This window comes from Megalops cyprinoides, chromosome 3, assembly GCF_013368585.1.
Source record: "Megalops cyprinoides isolate fMegCyp1 chromosome 3, fMegCyp1.pri, whole genome shotgun sequence".
Taxonomy (NCBI): Eukaryota; Metazoa; Chordata; class Actinopteri; order Elopiformes; family Megalopidae; genus Megalops; species Megalops cyprinoides.
Window position 1 is genome coordinate 47,140,469 of NC_050585.1, and position 18,382 is coordinate 47,158,850.

The 18,382-nt window shown below is 42.6% G+C and overlaps 2 protein-coding genes and 5 non-coding genes across 8 annotated transcripts in view; all 7 read left to right on the forward strand.

Moving 5' to 3' along the window:
* The window catches only part of tmlhe (trimethyllysine hydroxylase, epsilon), a 9,880-nt gene extending 6,443 nt beyond the window's left edge, over window positions 1-3,437 (forward strand). For both annotated transcript variants that reach the window (XM_036524571.1, XM_036524570.1), the window contains exons 6-8: window positions 1,355-1,591; window positions 1,998-2,136; window positions 2,621-3,437. In XM_036524571.1, the coding sequence (XP_036380464.1) occupies window positions 1,355-1,591; window positions 1,998-2,136; window positions 2,621-2,752 (508 nt within the window). In that variant the 3' untranslated portion in view covers window positions 2,753-3,437. The remainder of the gene's footprint in view (window positions 1-1,354; window positions 1,592-1,997; window positions 2,137-2,620) is intronic.
* Window positions 3,438-8,420: 4,983 nt separating this feature from the next.
* Window positions 8,421-18,228, forward strand: dkc1 (dyskeratosis congenita 1, dyskerin). The gene is made up of 15 exons (XM_036524224.1): window positions 8,421-8,493; window positions 9,820-9,881; window positions 10,073-10,159; window positions 10,616-10,707; window positions 10,966-11,150; window positions 11,274-11,338; window positions 11,862-11,988; window positions 12,854-12,984; window positions 13,303-13,446; window positions 13,630-13,750; window positions 13,971-14,089; window positions 14,378-14,481; window positions 15,197-15,242; window positions 15,639-15,827; window positions 16,639-18,228. Exons 1-15 carry the CDS (start codon window positions 8,478-8,480, stop codon window positions 16,705-16,707), a joined length of 1,557 nt encoding a protein of 518 aa, XP_036380117.1. The 5' UTR covers window positions 8,421-8,477; the 3' UTR covers window positions 16,708-18,228.
* Window positions 10,228-10,439, forward strand: LOC118775785. The gene has a single exon (XR_005004851.1). It is a non-coding gene; the product is annotated as a small nucleolar RNA SNORD17 (small nucleolar RNA).
* On the forward strand, window positions 10,792-10,869 carry LOC118775813. The gene has a single exon (XR_005004877.1). It is a non-coding gene; the product is annotated as a small nucleolar RNA SNORD83 (small nucleolar RNA).
* LOC118775826 lies at window positions 13,054-13,190 on the forward strand. Its single transcript, XR_005004890.1, has one exon. It is a non-coding gene; the product is annotated as a small nucleolar RNA SNORA36 family (small nucleolar RNA).
* LOC118775812 lies at window positions 13,808-13,887 on the forward strand. Its single transcript, XR_005004876.1, has one exon. It is a non-coding gene; the product is annotated as a small nucleolar RNA SNORD83 (small nucleolar RNA).
* On the forward strand, window positions 14,200-14,277 carry LOC118775814. Its single transcript, XR_005004878.1, has one exon. It is a non-coding gene; the product is annotated as a small nucleolar RNA SNORD83 (small nucleolar RNA).
* Window positions 18,229-18,382: the final 154 nt, after the last annotated feature.

Consider the following 18,382-nt stretch of genomic DNA (forward strand, 5'->3'; position numbering starts at 1 on the left):
GTACTGAGTTCACACATGTACCTGTAGCTCACCACCTACCTCTCTTCAGATGTGGCGTGTTGAACCCCATAGATCTCATTGCTATTCCTCTGTCAGTAGTGGCTTGTGTAGTCAGACTTTGAGAATTCATTCCACACAGAATCTTTGTTTCTGTTTTGAGTTCAAGTAGTGCTTTTCATTGAGCTTCGATTCTTTATGGTTGCATTTCAGGTGAAGTTACTGTGCTTCAATTTTGAATTTATTGTAGCATATGTGTTTACGCCAGCAGTAATTACCACAGCACAGTGTTAGGTAGTGATGCATGTTCAGATGTGGTTGGCTGTAGCCTGTATGAAACCATTGTTACCGTGGTTTTATTAGATGCACTTTGTACTCTTACTTTGAATGTCACTCTGCATAAGGGTGTCTACTAAATGACTAAATGCCAATGTTGAATTATATAGTTTTTTCTTCCATACAGATACAAAGTATTACACCTTGATGGAATATTTCTAGCTCAGTTTTATCACATGAGATCATATTGTGTCTGACAGAGACAGCTCCATCCCTTGTTCAAACTAAATTAGTATGCTGTGCCACTACATTAGTTTCTTCCTCTTTTTATTGAAAATGCACCTGCCCTCTCCACAGATAGGCTGCTAATACCCCAGTCACTGCTCTGTAATATAGCTTCACCATGTCCTTCTTTATGTTCATACATATGTTGTGGTTTGTGATATAGTGTATGTATCAACCTTGTTTATCCAAACCTGGTATTCACAACACACAAGCAACTTTCCTTTAAAGTGCCTGTTTATTGTTCAGTTGTATTTTCCCACACAGTGAGCCAACGTCATGTGTCAGTGTCACAGTGGAACATGTCATTCTGAGTTTGCTTAAAGTAAATGCAATGTTAATCTTGTTTTTCCTAACTTGGCATGGGATTAAGAAGTATTTGGGTTTTTTTATTCAGGGAAGAAAAAAAGCTGTATAAAGACAGACTATTTTTTTTCTCTGGTCTAGCATTCAAGTGAACTGCCATGACCTAGCTGCTTTTCCTCCTCTGAAACTCACAGTGTGAAATCTCAGTGCCAGAGAGACACCCTCACTAAAAGAGTCTGGTTATGGGTTTGGAATTAAATGTACTTGTTTAACTAAAGGCTCACCTGCCTAAGTAATTTCATTAAGTCTCCAAAAGTGGAAAAAAAATCCTTCAACTCGACACCGCCAGTAGAGACATGACCAAACTGGTGGTATGTTTTGTTCAAGAAACCTATAGAGCAGGTTCAACAGCCTTCCTGACAATCATCCAGTTTATGCAGAGCTCTTTTGTGTGTGAGGCATTTTCTGTAACGGGGACTGTTTCTGGCCCCAGGATCCAGGTGTTCCACTGCCTCAGACATGAAGGTACAGGTGGGAGGACGCTGCTTGTGGATGGCTTCTATGCCGCAGACAAGGTGCTCCAGCAGACGCCGGACAACTTTGAGCTTCTGGCCCGGGTGCCCATCAAGCACGAGTACATTGAGAACATGAGCGACCACTGCAACCACATGATCGGGATCGGCCCCGTGCTTAATGTCTACCCCTGGAACAATGAGGTGTACATGATTCGGTAGGGGGTGCCCTGTTTCCTCCAGAAGGGTTTTGTATTCCTGTGTGTGTATGTGCACGTATGTGCATGTGTGCATGTGTGCGCATGCTTGAAAATGTCAATCAGTTGAATCTTAGTCTGGCTTCTGAGACCAGTGTTAGTAATCATGATAATTTAAAATTCCACCCACGTGAGTTGCACCAAATTCAAGCATTCTCCACAAAGGAGTCAAAACTGTAGCGCTCTGACTGCTGTTGCTGCAAATGCTGTAACTCTAGTTAGCTCTGATTTATGATCAAAGTTCCCCGGTGCCAGAGCACTGCACTGGTTGGTCACACTGGAAATCATAGCATTGACCCTATTGCTTTTTTTTTGCCACATTCAGGATATGGTTATAAGTGATTCTGTTTTGATGCCTCTCTCACAGGTACAACAACTATGACCGTGCTGTGATCAACACGGTCCCCCATGAAGTGGTCCAGCGCTGGTATGTGGCTCACCGACACCTGACCACAGAACTGAGAAGGCCCGAGAACGAGCTCTGGGTCAAGCTCAAGCCAGGAAAGGTACTGTGTCGTGTCGGCCGTGTAAGCCAAGGATCCGTCTTCATGCCGTAACTGTAACATAAAGTCAACGAGAGCAAAGCGATGAGAGTCGGAAGAAAACATAACCAGAACTCTAAAAATTAATTCTGGGCCAGATGTGGTCATAGCATGACCCCTGCACTATACATCCTAAAGCAGAAGGGTGCCCATATTATTCCTTCCTGGGGGGTGCATGCATCTTGCTGTGAGAGTTCTAAACACACTGTACTGTGTTTATAATGGTAACTACATTTAACCTTTTGCTTACAAATGGATTGTTTCCACCTTATTGATAGACTTTATGCTGTGAGCAAATGCATTTGCCTGTAGCTCAAAGAACTGAAATATTTCATCTCACGGTCTTTGCTTTAAAGAAGACCGCTGTGGAAAATTACATCTGACTGTGCCTGTCCACCCCCCCCCCCTCTCTCTCTCCCTCTCTCTCTCTCTCTCTCTTTTTCTGTAGGTTCTCTTCATTGACAACTGGCGGGTCCTGCACGGCCGAGAATCCTTCACAGGCCTCCGTCAGCTGTGCGGGTGCTACCTGACCCGAGATGATGTTCTGAACACGGCCCGCTCTCTTGGGCTGCAGGCCTGAGATCGGCAGGGTCGGCACAGGGCTTCTAACCACACCAAAGCACTCTCCAATCAAAGCGAAGCCTCACCCGACATACACCAGCATACACCCCTCTCCCCCCAAATCCATCATGGAGAAATAACTGTATACCATTACATGGTCTTTTTAAAATTTTGTGAAGACAAATGCCGTAGGGAATGTAATATGCTTTTTTGTAGTACAGTCTTAACTTGCTTCCTGCGAAGCATCATTTTCTAAATCAAGTAGGACAACAGCGAAATTGCTCTTTTCCGACATAAGATGTACAGTCTCCTTAAGTGAATACCACATCTGAAACAGACAGTGTCACGCAACTAGGGGAGTAGTGCTGTGCTTTTAGATGGAGGCAGTGTAGTCAGCACATTACAGCAGTTCTGTAAACTGCTCACAAATTAAGACTTGTAGGAAAAAGGTATTGGCGGTATTGTGCCTCAATTATGAGTTGTTTGACTTGCATTTATTGGGCCCAAATCTGTACACTCGTTTTCCTGTTGCTGACGTGAACCTGTCTCATGTTAACTGTCTGCTGTCCATGAAATACTGTATGGAAGCAAAATGCTGTCATGTGAAAGATGCAGGAAAAAAATGCTACAGTTTTAATCAATGTGTTGACTAAGCTATAGAGCTGATGGCAGAGTCATGTCGATAAAGTGATGAGCTGCTTTTCATGAATTTGAATTTGTAACGTTTGAAAGACGTACATTTTTGTACAATGGTACTTTGGGACTAAATCTTGACTTTATCGTGCCTTACGCACAAGGAGGCGTGGAGGATGACCATGACTGTTGCCTGAAAGCTATGGATATGTACACATAGGAGTCACCTGTAAACTGTTGGTCCTGCCTTTGGCATCACACAGTTGTGAGGTTATTTTTCCAGTATATCGCAAGCACTACAAGGCACTTTCTTCCTGTATACCTGTCCTGCATATTGTAGTTCTTCCTGAGGGCAATCATGCAGGAAAACATAACACTCCCATGTTTTTTTATTTTTTTTATTTTGTATTTCTACGGAGAAAACTGATTTTAAAATGTGCATTTTCCGAATGTCAAACACAGCAGTAATCATGTCTCATGTTTCAGAACTGAAAAGCATTAAATACCACAATGACTGGATGAAGTGATGTCTCGAGTGATTATAAAAGGCATTTTTATATGAAATCTGTCAGTAATATCATCAGCCAATTTAGCAAACATTTCCATAGTCTGCCTTTGGGGAAAATGGTTATGTCAGAAATTTGACACATTGATGAACTTGATGAAATATACATTTCAAGGCATACAGCAATCATTGTAGACCAACATGTATCTTTGGCCCTATCATAAGATATGTCAGATCTTCACATTCCTTATTAAAATTTAAAGATGATTGTATTATCATTATTTTATCTGGAAATGAACTATTTCAGCACATATTGTTTAATTAATCCCTATTTCTCTTAAAAATATACTTTCTTATTCATTTCTGATATTTGCAAGTTATTCATGTTGTGTCTGCATGTCATATATGAGATGCTTCAGATGGTCAGTTCAATCAAAATATCTGTAGTTACCTGCCTTTAGATTGCCTCAAGTCTCGTCAAATCTATAGAGATTTTCTCCAATACTTACCTGTTGAATAATGTACCACAGCTACTAATGACAACTTAAGGCATCCTTAAATGACATTTTAAGTAATTCAGCATTCCCTGTCTCTTTCATTTTTGTTTGTGGACAAGAATTTGATTTAGGTTTTCAGGAACAGCAAGAGGTTAAGCTCTACTCCACAGCATTGCAATAGAGCAGAGAAAAACCTCAGAGGGCTCATCTCCATGAGACTGTCCAAACAAAATGAGAGAGGTTAGAAGTGAAATTGAATCTCTGTCTTTCTGGGCTCACCATGAGGGTTTCTCACTGCATGCAAAAGAAGCAAACTGCTCACTGCCTTTGAGATAAGATTCCATCTATGATGAAAGATGATAAATTCTTTGTTAAAAAGACTGCCTATGTCAGAGGTTCGTTCACCCAAAAAACTGTAGCCACCTGGTTTTGTATCCCTCCTTTTCTATGTATTTGTGTCTCTTCTTGGAAGTGGTGGCATGTCTTGCTGGGGAAGATACTTGGGTGTCATAATTCATTCAAGAAGTTGGCGTGCTCTGCCACACACGTGTAATCTGTAAATGGACTCAAAGAATACAAGCTTTCAGATAAACATGCCTTCTATGACAATGAAGCACTCAGTGGAGCAAGGCGCTCAGATTAATTTTTGACTCTTATCTCTTTGACTCTTATTTTCAAGCATATGTGTTGAGTTACACAATCACTAGTTATCAGATTCTTATCTCCTGATACTCCTTGATTGAAGTTTTTGTGACCCTGAATAACCACCTTTCCTGAAAACAGGCTCTAGGCTTCTTCCCTTCACCATGATAGGAGTTGTCACAGATAACATTAGATATTTATGCAGATATGTACATGTATTTATGTAGCTGTGTGCAGCACTACCGATACCCCACAATAAAAATACCTTGGCCAAGGAAAGGTATAAAGCTGACCCAGCAAAGAAATGATTCTGACAGTGTCTGATAAGAAAAAGTAATGAATGCGATCCTTGTCTTTCCCCTTTAATGTATTACCAAGTTTATACCCAGCTGCTGGTTGTGTCTCTTCAAAATGGACAAAATTGTGGTTTGATTGTAATTGTACTTTCACAGTTACACACTGATTTCAGCACACAGAGTTAATATTCATAATGTTGAAGCTATTTTGTATGTGAAAGTGTATATACCTGGCGATGTATGCTATCTAGCATACATCGCCAGGTGTGGCATGCAGAATTTACATTTATATCTTTTACCACCATGGCTCTTTGTAGGAAGTGGAGAGGTCTGAGTAATTTAAGGAAGGAATTCATCATTGCCTCAGAATGCCTCACGCTGGAATAATGGACCATATGTGACCTACAGTATGGGCACCAAAATTAGCTTTGAGCACAGAGTCAAGTGCAATGATGGTGTATAGGAAAAAGGAAATAGGAAAACAGTATCTTAATACTGAACACACACAAGAAACACCTCCAGTGAGCAGAAAATAGTTGTCTCTAAAAAGGTTGCTGGTAATATGTCTCATGACCTTATGACCAGTTGCATTAACACATGGTTAATAAAACTGATTTATAAATACAGATGCAGATACAGTGCATCCTCCCAGATATTGTTAAAATACTTTTTTCATCTCATTTTGACAGAAAGTGTAGGATTTATAGCTTTTCAGCTAGATCTGCCATTTGATTGGCTCACATTTTTCACTGCACAGTCTGGGCTGCCTAACAATCAGGCATGACAAAATTCAAAGAGACTGGTCCCCATGAGAGGATCATTTTTGACTGTTTCTGGCAACATTGAAGTGAGTGAAATTTTCTCTTGTGTGGTTTCTGCATTTTTAAATAAGTCTGGTTGCAATGAAGTCTGGATCATTCCAGAGTGACTTCCACACTGCATCTAGTGAAATGGCATGAAAGGTTGCATAAACACAACCCCACTAACCACACATGAACAAATGTCAGTGCTTTGTTCTTAGATCACAAATGTTTACCTAGATTTACATGCAAGTGGAAAGCAATACGTAAAACTTAAGGTCTATATCATTCCAAATATAATGCTATAATGCTATAACACATACTACACACATGCATGTAAACTTCCCAATTACATAAAATCAATATTATTACATGGCCTGAAACAGCTGTGCTTCTTATTTTACACCCATTGACTTAGATTCATTTCTGAAATGTTAAACCCAGGCGCTACAATATGATACAGCTACAGCTTCTGCCAGCCATGCCAGCCATGTCGTTTCTCTTGAAAATGTGAATACAACAGAAAAGACATATGAGAGTATTTACACCTTATGTTCTGCATGTTTGATGCAAATTACAGTTATTCAAACCACTCTTCCAGCCATGGTCCTGCACACGTTAATGACATTATTTCTGCTGTTTCCAGATTTTCAGTGAATCACTGAGACTCATAGATGTATTTTTTTTCTCTCCTAGAAACTTCTCTGGAGATACGACTTAAAAGCCTAAAACCCACCCACAGCTGTTCCTCTGTAGCTGCCTGCAGGGTTGAGCTGAGGAGGATTATGTGTTTGCAGCATGAAATATGAAAGGGGCTTCTGTGTTTTCACTTACCAGCTCCGCGTCAGGCCACCCTTCTACAGAACAGACTGCAAACCAAAGGTGATCTGATATTTGGCTCAGAGAAAACACAGTCTTCCTTTCCAGTTGGTTGTGAATGAATAGACATAATGTAGTTTGATTCTTCATGTAGAATCTTAATCAGCCATTCACAAAGAGCCTTCGATTACTGAATCTGTCAGAGAGCAAGACGGGAGTGATTTGAGAACCATTGGAGCTTCGAGTAAACATTTTAGTACCAACATATAGACAGAGCTTTCAGCACTGAACTGAAGCAGCTCTGAACTACTTAAAAAATTGATAAATACACAAGCCGGATGTACAGATACTTAGAAATATAAACAGGATCACCGCTATTTGAGCTCTGTTGAACAAGAGGTCCTCTGCACCACTTTGCCCGCTATTGCCAGTGTATCTAGTGTTTGCTTAGTGTATAGATTGGGAAATCTTTATTTTCCTTGGGTTGTGCGGATTTCAGCAAATGCTTTTTCATCGCCACCTACTGTTCTGGGGAGTGTTTTTATTCCTCCCGTACAACCTACTAAAGGACGCAGGGGAGCATGCATTCGCCTGTGTTACCCCTGATTCTCAGTGGAATGGTAGTTCATCCAGAAAATTCACTATCCAAGACTTGTCAGGGGCCATCAGGTTGCTGTATATGTATTACTTTCACATCGACAGCCTTATATGTTGTCAGGCCTGACAGGTGGCTGGTAAGAAAGGCAACCCCTCTACTTATATCTCTACATAATGGTTGCAACTTGGAGATGATCCCTGAGCCATGAGAGACTATGGCTGCATATTATGTTATTTCAATGGAAGTGATGTTAAAGTTAGGAGGAAACATGGTGAGCTCATGAGCAATGCCCTGTCTGTCTATGATGTTAATTGTTTACTCAGCCAATATGGGCAAAAGACTAAAACTAATCCTTGGATGCTTTGGTTTTTTATCAGCAATAGGTCTAGAGTTTGGATAAAGTTTTGTCTGATTTTGGGTAAGTGCGTACTACTACTACTACTACTAATAATAATAATAATAATAAGTATAATAATAATACAATGCATAGTGTAAATATATAATGCATATATTATGTATTATGCATGTATGTGTGTCTGTGGTATAGTGGTAAGGATAACAGCTTGTAGTCTGACAGCTGGATCCATCACTTGGTGGGACATTGCTGTTGTACGCTTGGCAAAATACTGAACCTGAACGTCCAGCTTTAAGAATAGGCAACATATAAAAATGATGAGTCAAGTAAAACACTTTATATAAGAGCCTCTGTTTGGCAACCTCAATGTAATGTTCAGAATGTACCCAGGGCACCAGCTGCGTAGAAATAGTACAAACAGTACGCCCAAGACACACCGGTTTGACCACAGCGCACCCACTGTTTTAAAGCGGTAGTGCACGTTAATTTCTTATTCTCGTTTACAAGTTATCGCGGTATTTTGTTAGTTTCAGGCGGTCTTGAAGAAGACATGCGCAGAAAGCCACACGTGTGCCCCTTTCTAAAGTCGAAACGTGAAGATGGCGGACGGAGAGAGTAAGTGTGGAATTCTTTTGCTTTTTAATCAGATAGTTGTGGCATTTCAAGCAGGCGTTTTTATTTACATCCAAGTAGCAGCGTTTAACGTTAACTCAAAGAGCTATCTAACGTCATATGCATGAGAGTTTTCATGAATGTATGTGATGTTCTTCAACATGCGTAGGGAGCTGGCTAGCTTTCTCATTGCAGAATAGTGTGACAGTGTGGCTAGCTGGCCGTGCATGACCCGGCACACTACCGGCAAGCGTGAGGAAAAAAAACGGCTAATAACGCTGTATTTAGCTAGCTAGCAAACCGCTCAGCTACTATAACTAGTTATATTTAAATTGTATCTCTGGTGTATTTGCTTATAATTAGCTAGCGAGGATATTGTCTGTTTATGCAGCTAAATCTGCTAAGCTAACTGAAGTCAATCTTGTTTTTCGTTTCCTTTTCATTAGTAGCCAGCTAATTATTTTTGGCTACGACAGTCGAGCAGTGTTTTCTCATACCAAGAATGTAATTAAATTAGCTAGCGTGTTGTATAAATGTACTCACTAGTTGATAAGCCAGCTAGCTGAATGTGTGAGCATAGGTAGCTAGCTAGTCTAGCAGTCTAAGTTAAATGTGCAAGGACAGGTAGCTAGCTAGCAGGTTCATGGAAAAATAGTGGTCAGATTCGAAAGCATTTCCTGTTAGGAATGTGTGAATGACAACTTAAACCACTTCATAAAATATAGCTAGTGAGTCTTGTGTGTAGTTCGCTGCTCCTGCAAGCTGACCCGAGTCACCACGTGCTTGCAGAATTTGCCACGTGGTTGTAGCCAGCTAGTCTAGTACAAACTGAACCAACCACACGTTTACTAGTTTTTTTACTAACAACATAAACATTCTTTAAGTGCTAGGTAGAACATTAAAATGAAAATATTAAGGGCATACATTAGCTGTCTGTTAGTTGCGGTAATATTATAATCGCCGATTTATCTACTAGCTATTTATTGGTTTTCAGACTATTTATTGCAGGCGACCTTAGAAGAAAGTCTTGTTAAGCACCTTGATCAAGGGAACAACGGCGGTATTACCTGGGATGGGAACGAGCAACCTTCTGGTTACAAGCCATTTCCCATAGCCGCTGCTCCATACTGCCGCCATTGTATTTCTCTCATTGCAATATTTTACCCTTAGATGTTTGACAGTGGCCGGATGTGAGCTAAATTGCGTTAACTTTGGCGCTCAGTGCAGAGAAGACCTCTTTGTATTGCCCATCACTTATTTAAGTTGGAACAGTTGCTCATGGCAACGTGGTAGCCGTAGCTAATTGCCTCTTTGCTCTTTCTCCCTCAGTTGCCTCAGTGAAGAAGCATAAGAAGAAGAAGGAAAAGAAAATTACTGATGAAGAACTTGGGGTGAGCTCATTTATTACTTAAACTCCAGTGGAGGATTTGGCATACTGCATTGATCAACTTTTGTTTCTAGAATAGTGTAGGTAATGATTTTGTTTAGAAGAAATTAAGACCTGTTAAACTATTTGTGGACTTGCAAATTGATTGTATGCAGTTTTTAAAGTGACAGGGTGTTTTAAACTTCATTATTGCAGGACATTCAGGAGACTGGCGATTTCCTCATCAAGCCAGAGTCCAAGATCGCCTCCTTGGACACATCGCAGTGGCCTTTGTTGCTGAAGGTAAGTTTAACCCATGGCTGTGCCATGGTTTTGGTGTGCTTGCCCCCCACCTTTAGAGGGAGCTACATGTGAGATGATGAAGGTGTTTATCCATTCTCTGAGCGCTGCTGGCCCGCCCTCTCTGCAGCGGTCGCGTCTGTTCTAGACTCGACTGTGTCGGCTGCCTGTCTCCACGCTGTGCTGTAGTGTTTTACTGGAGACACAGCTGCTGAAGGCAGGAGAGCCGCGGAGGGGTGTGAGGGCCTGGCGATAGCAAAGACGAGCGTAAACCCCTGATCACATAGTTTCAGTACTACGTTTGACTGTCTTGCAGATGGCAGTATTAAACTGCCTCTATTGTAAAGGGAGAAGTCTGTTGTATGTAAATTCTGTTGTAAATGTAAATGCATCTTCTGGAACCCAGTTGGTTGTAAACTGTTGTCTCCATTGATGTAATCTTGATTTCTTGCTCAACAGAACTTTGACAAGCTCAACATCCGAACAGCTCATTACACACCTCTGCCAAGTGGGTGCAATCCATTGAAGAGGAATATTCAGGACTATGTCAGGTAAGTTGAGCTTTTGGAACAAGTAGCTTGATGTGTCGGCGGTGCTTAATAGATGTCAGTCAATAGTCTGCCAGCGTTGGGACAGCCACATGATGAACACAGATCTGCATTAGCACTTTTGTGCAAAGATGACCAGCTATCTATCACCCTTGTCTGATGGCTTCAAGAAGACCAACCCAGTCCTTTAAAATATTTGTGTGTACAGTATGTGGTTTTAAAGGCCATACCCTATCCCCTTCCCCTGTCTGTACTCTTTAGGTCGGGCTTCATTAACCTGGACAAACCTGCCAATCCGTCCTCCCACGAGGTGGTGGCCTGGATCAGGCGCATTCTACGGGTGGAGAAGACAGGCCACAGTGGCACGCTTGACCCCAAGGTGACGGGCTGCCTCATCGTCTGTGTGGACAGGGCCACGCGTCTGGTCAAGTCCCAGCAGAGTGCAGGTGAGTCCTCGGTCCTCAGTCACCCCCCCCCCCCCCCCCCCCCCCGACTCCCTGAAATCCACTCTCTGCGGTGACGCACACAGTAAACGCGGCCTCTCCTTGCTACTCTTCTGTCTCCTCCAGGCAAAGAGTATGTGGGAATTGTTCGGCTGCACAATGCTCTTGAGAACGAGCACCAGCTGGCAAGGGTAAGTGCCATTTTCCTGTCCTGCCAGCATTCATCATTTTGCTGTTTTTATAATGCATGCAATGTGGAATTAATGTCACTTAGCGTCTCAGGAGACACATATCTATTTGATGTGGAAAAGGAACGAGTGAAAAAGCTATTACTGTAAAAATAATGATATAAAAATACTGTTTTTGACTTACAAGTGACTTGTCATGGGAGGTTGTTGATGACCAGTATGTGACATGATGAACCTGTTTATCCATTCTCTGACTGTTGCCGGCCCTCTTTGTAGCACTGTTGCCTGTTCTAGACTTCAGTGCCCCAGCTGCCTGGCTCCAAGCAGCTGCCTCGGTGTTCTGCTGGGGGGGTTTGTGTCGGGGCCAGGAGCTGGACTGTAGGGCCTAGCAATGGCAAAGATGAGCATAACCTCCTGAACACATACGTGTAAAGAACCGAGCAGGTGTTAGTTGGTCTGGGACATCTGTCTGATTGGGGTGTGTGTGTGTGTGTGTGTGTGTGTGTGCGCGCGCCTCTGCCTCCAGGCTCTTGAAACCCTCACAGGCGCCTTGTTCCAGCGACCCCCTCTGATCGCAGCTGTAAAGAGGCAGCTAAGAGTGCGTACCATCTATGAAAGCAAGCTTATCGAGTACGATCCAGAGAGGAGGCTAGGTAAGAGGTCTTATCTGATTAATTTTGCCGGTGTAATATTGCTTGTCTGCTCCACTTCAGTAATGCTGTGAATACACTCAAGTGCCATGGATCTTCTGTCCTTTATTCAATATCCAGTGACAGACGTTCTATTGATTAAAAAATATAAATGAGTGTTCTGAGGAATATAGGGAACATTTCAGCATGGAACCATGGGAGTGTAGACATTGAGCATGTCTGTTACTCTGCTGCTTTTGTTTAAATCTGTAGATCCCACGTTAATTACCTTGGGAACTAGGAAGGCCTTTTACAGCTACTTTTTGCCTTCCTAATGAGACATCTGGAATGTAGTTACCAGTGTTTACCCAAACAAAATTTCTAAATTCAGATTGGGGGGGCAGGAAGGAAATTAAATGGATAATTTATTCAGTATGTGTCATTAGAGAATATGAAAAGAGTTCTCAACTAAAAAATGCTGAGGTATTCAGTTTGCAAGTAGTATGAAGATTGATGTCATTGCTCATATAGCTGAAGGTAATCATCAGCAAATGATAGGCACGAGGGGTCATGTCGTCTCTGTGGCCGATTGCAGTCAAATATTCACTCGGGCATTTCCTTGCAGTATTTTTGGTGCAGAGTTGTTTTCCTTTGGCCATTTTCACATTTTTTTTTGGGCCTGGTTGTGAGGTGTCATGAAGGTAGAATCGATAAACATCAAAATGGATGCTGAACATGTTTAATGGCCAAAGCAGAAAATGAAAATTGAATCTGGGCAAGCCTGTCGATAAGTGTCAGTGTGAAAGTGATTGCTGTTGTGATGTATGGTGCTGTAGGTTACTGATGGCTCTGACTGAAAGCGCCTGGCGTCTGCTTTTGTGCATTGCAGGGATTTTCTGGGTCAGCTGTGAGGCTGGAACCTACATCCGAACGCTCTGTGTTCACCTGGGGCTCCTGCTGGGTGTGGGAGGGCAGATGCAGGAGCTGAGGAGGGTGCGGTCGGGCGTGCTGGGTGAGAAGGTAGGGGTCGTGACCTCTTGTGTCATCTTCGCACACCTGATGCTCGCCATTCCTGTTCAGCCTGGTGTTGTCCAAAGTGTTGAGTTCAGTTCTGGGCACTTCCCCAGTCCTGGTAATTTAACTTTGGTACAGAAAATCGGCTTGAAGTACACAGTTTGTTTTGAAGTGGTCGTGTTTGCCATTTCATTTGGCTCAAGCCAACAAGCTTCAGTTCTCTCATTTAAAGGCATTTGTCGGAATAGTCCTGAGCAATTTATTCAGAGCATTTGTTTGCATAGCCCCCTTTTCAAATATACTGGGGTTTTCACTTTGTTCTAGGACAATATGGTCACCATGCATGACGTATTGGATGCCCAGTGGCAGTATGACCACAACAAGGATGAGACCTATCTGAGGAGGGTCATCTTCCCCTTGGAGAAGCTGCTGGTGTCCCACAAGAGAATCGTCATGAAGGACAGTGCCGTAAGTCTGCTGCTCTTCACAAGAAGCAGAAAGTGCTGCAGTATTGAACTGCAGATCTAAGATACTGATATTATTTTGGCAGCATCCTTATGAGCAAGCAAGTCAGTTATTTTGTGAGCAGACATTTTGGTTGCAGGATGATTCTTGCAGAATAGGTAATTCATTTTTTTCCTTGTCCTGCAGGTGAATGCCATCTGCTATGGTGCAAAGATCATGCTTCCTGGCGTCCTACGGTATGAAGATGGCATTGAGTTGAACCAGGAGATTGTTGTCATTACCACCAAAGGAGAGGCAATTTGTTTAGGTACAGTTGAGTTCTTTTATGTTTATATATAATATTATATACTGCTGTCATGGGGAAGCCACTTGATGATCTGAAATAGATTGCATTAGCACTTTGTGCAAAGATGACCTGCTATCTATCACCCATGTCTGATGGCTTTGGGAAGGATTGTTCAATGCAGAATATTAAGGAGAGAATGGAAGCATCTAGACTCAAACTCTGAATCTGTTTGTTCCCTCAGGAATTGCCCTGATGACCACGGCTGTGATCTCCACATGTGACCATGGTGTGGTGGCCAAGATCAAGAGGGTCATTATGGAAAGGGACACATACCCTCGCAAGTGGGGCCTGGGACCAAAGGTATTGGGAGCTTTCTTGCTTGCTTTTTTTTCTTTTTCGAACAAGTAGCTCGATGTGTTGGCAGTGCCTGTTAACATAGACATCACTCGCCAGTCAATCAGCTTTGGACAGCCACATGATGAACAAAGATCTGCATTAGCACTTTTGTGCAAAGATGACCAACTATCTATCACCCTTGTCTGATGGCTTCAAGAAGGATGGGCGGCTCTGGTTAGGAGGTATCTCCTCAAGTAACTTTGCTCCTTCATGCTAAGTCCATATTGTATGTGTGTGTGTGTGTGTATTCAGGCCAGCCAGAAGAAAATGATGATTCAGAAGGGCCTACTGGACAAGCACGGAAAGCCCAACGGCAGCACTCCCTCTGACTGGAAGACGAGCTATGTGGACTACAGGTAGGTTGCGCTAGAGCTACCTTGTGTGGAGCCCTATTGCAGGGCTTTCCAATGGGTGCAAGCGTAGTAGAGTGCTGTAAAAGTGTTCTGTGGAGATTGGCTGTGTTCTCGCATACATCGCACAGTTACTGGTTAAGTTGCCAGCCTCGGTGACAGCTCAGCAGACAGTTATCCCTTTTTTGTCTGTGTGCGTGACCTTAGAGGGAGTCAGTCTGCGATAGAAACTCACAAATCTCAGGTGGATGCTCAGACATTGTAGTCCATGCATGCTGGGCCCCTGATTTTTTGCGTACATCTTTCTTCATCTCATGCTAGCATTGGGCTACCCTTTAAAGCCAATGGGAATAATGTTTGAAGAAAAAAGTCAGCATTGTATCCATCATTATACACTGCTAATACTTTGGTTCACACTTGTTAACTTCAACTACTGGGTTTCACAATAACTCTGATTGAACAGTGTATATGCCAGGTGAGTTGCTGGCTGAAGGAGCCATGTTTGTGGCGCTTACGACACTTTGGGAATGATTCTTTTAGTTGTGGATGAGCACATTTAATTCCCATTTTGAGAATCTGATATTGTGGGCATTTTGCCCGTTTTTAGAGTGGCATGCAAAGTGCATGCTGTCACTTGGATTTATAGATTGTCCATCACCGTGAATGCAGTGTTAAAGCCTTCGGGAAATTAATTTCGCTCTAAACCAATATGTCATTTCAGTACACCAAAGAAAGCTGCTGCTGTAGAGAGTGAACCAGCTGGCAAGGTAAGCAGACACTGTGGGGCGACCTGTGAACTTTAAAGTCTGATAGGAGTAGATTGCCTTAACTCACTTTATTACCAAGTACTGTAGGTTGCTCAGTGTCAGTGAGACAGAAATGTGTAAATGACAACACGCTTCAGCCTTACAACCAAGTGATTTTTCATTTCATACACCGTACTGCAGTGGTTACACGTGACTCATTGCATTTAAAGAAAAGGGATTGTAACTTGTATTCACAGGAATTACAAATTGTACACCACCACTGTCACGTCTAAATAATGCATATTCTGCATCCACCCCAGTTTTTCATTTCCTTTAGTTTAATATGCATATGCGTTTTTTACCCTGTCAATGCGAGTATAGATGGCAGATAAGAATGTTTGCCTTTGTCGTCTTCAGAGGAAGAGGGAAGCCAGCGATAGTGACAGTGATGTGGGCACACCTGCTGCTTCTGTGCCCGACACCCCCAAGACCGAGGAGGCCAAAAAGGAGAAGAAGAAAAAGAAGAAAGAGAAGAAGCAGAAGCTTTCTGAAGAGGCGGCGGAGCAGCCGGCCGCAGAGGAACCTGCAGCAGAGGAGACTCCAGAGGTGAGCTGGGCTGCAAGGCTAAAGGCCTTTGTAGTATGGCTGTCTGCAGTCTAAAAGCTCATAAATGCATTATTAGTGTTCGCAGTTGGTGTGCCAGCACTGATCTATACTAATATGTGTGGCAGTGTAGCATATTGGTTAAGGTGTAAGACTCTTAACCAAAAGGTTGCCATTTCGATTCCCCAGTCAGTAAATATCAAGCTATGTAAATGGATAATATTGTTAAAAAAAAACTAACTGATGTAAGTCGCTCTGGATAAGTGTCTGCTAAATAACATTAATGTAATATTACACAGAGCATCATTGTATGAAGATTGACATGCACAGCCTATGTATATGCGTATGTGAATCACTGTTGAGTGCAAATGCACACCCCTATGCAGATGTTAATCAAGGGTTCAGTTGCTACTAAAGGGTACAATTGCAATTAAACCCATCATTGCAAATGAAAAGATTAAAAATAATCTTTAGAAGGTATAAAGCTTCGGACGAATTCTGGTATTGACATGAAGTAGCTGCCTGACAGAAGCTAATCCAGTTTGTGGCTCGGCAGCCTGCAGACAGTTATCCCTTTCCTGCCTGTTGATGTGGCCTCAGAGGGAGTCAGTCTGCGACATTGACGGGGATTCCAGCATTGCCCAGCGTGAGCTTCCTCTCATTCTGGCTGCTGGTGTCCGCAACACCCACCTCCCCTCAGTGTTCCTGTTGCATTGAAGCCTGATGTTCAGCCATCTGTGACAGACTTACCCCAAAGGTTTTTTGTTAAAAAAAAAAGGTTTTTTTATTCATGGCCGTTTTCTCTTCTGCGCAGGCGGGCGAGAGTGCCAAGAAGAAGAAGAAGAAAAAGAAGCAGAAGGAAGCGGAAGCAGAGTCGGAGTGAGGTCACATGACTGAACTCCCCGAGACTGAACTGAATCCCTCCGCAGCGAGGGTGTGGGTGGGGGGGGCGGGGCGCGTGCACAGCTGTACAGATGTAGAGGCACTGAAGCGACACCCCCCCACCCCCTCCCCTCACCGTTTCTCCCGTTCATCCAGTCTGTGTCCAACATGGCAGCCGACCTCAGCGAGTGCTGTCTGGGGTCGAGCTCACTGCCCATTTCTAAACGGTTTCGTAGCCCTTCCGGACGCAGTGAATGAGACAGGACTGTTGCAAACATCCTCTTTTTAAACTGATTTTGATCTTTTAAATTGCTCACCCCTTACGAAAAGTCTACCATATATTTGTTTTTTGGGGGTATATCCCCTGTATTATGTGAGTGTGAAGACGTGTTTATAATGGAATGTCTTATTTTTGTATTGTAAATAGCCAAGCTGGGGGAAAAAACTGGGTGAGAGGTCATGAAATGGAAGCGTGATCAAGTGGAAAGATGTAATTGGCAAACAATGATTTTCTTTTGTACACATGCCTGTCTTTGCCTGATTGGTGTCTTAAGTTCACTACCCTTAGCTCACCTCTAGGGGGTGTTACTGCATGGAAGAAAGAAAAAAGGAATAAGTTCAGACTCCTGAGTCAGCATATGAGGGGAATTTTCTTTTGTAGTGGTCATATGCTTAAATGAGGCGATTTCGTTTTTGTGGGTGTTCCTATCTCAGGCGCAGCTCGTCTTAAATTGTGAGGGGGGGGGGGGAGCATTTTGTTCTGACTCATCTAGATCTTCCAGGAAGTTGGTCTGTGTCAGACGTGCACTGCAGCATGGAACCGAACCGTGATCTTGTGGGTGATTGCGACAGCATGCTTGCTCCAGCTATAATCTGCTGACTTGGTTTGAAATCTCTCTTTCAAGAGAATAATTCAGAGTAATTGGCATGTAGCCTAGATTACTAATTATAATCACTGGCAGCCAACTAAGGTGATCTGTGTAGAAGCATGACTGGATTGTACCAATGCTAAATGGCTGTATGTGCAGTGAGTATATGTGAAGGTGGTGCGTGCTGCTGTGTAGTTCAGGACACTTCCTCTAAAAAAGGACCAGAATGGGACCAAGTACCATGTGACAGGCGTGCTCCTAATCTTTGTCCCAGTGCCACTGTTCTTGCGCAGTATGCAAGCCAATGACACAAATGGATGCAAAGCTGTGTGTTTAGGGAGAAATGATGCATTAAAGTCCAAAGTAAGAGAGGCATATGCATGCATGAACTGAACTCTTCCTCCAGCCTGAAATGCACACCTAAAAATTCTCTTGAAGGAACAGTTTGAGATTCCAGTATTTTTATTTGGCTGCATCTTGTGTAGAAATATTCTGTAAATAAGGTGATCCAAACTAAATTTTCACATGTCAGAGCTTGTTTTGGCTTCAGTTTTTGTTTTGTTCAAAGTTTGTAGTATATTTACCACTTTAGAGACTGAAGTTCTTTGGGGTCCTGAAGCAGGTTATTTTAATTTTAATTGAATATAATTTGACAGCCAACATGTATGTATCATGTACTTAAAAAGGCCTCAGAGTTTAATTTTATTATAAACGATCTGAGATCAGAATGTGTGGACCTGGATGTCAGCATTATTCATTTCTGCTTTGGCAGTATTTTTTTTGGGTGACTCGAAATGGTGGTCAGAG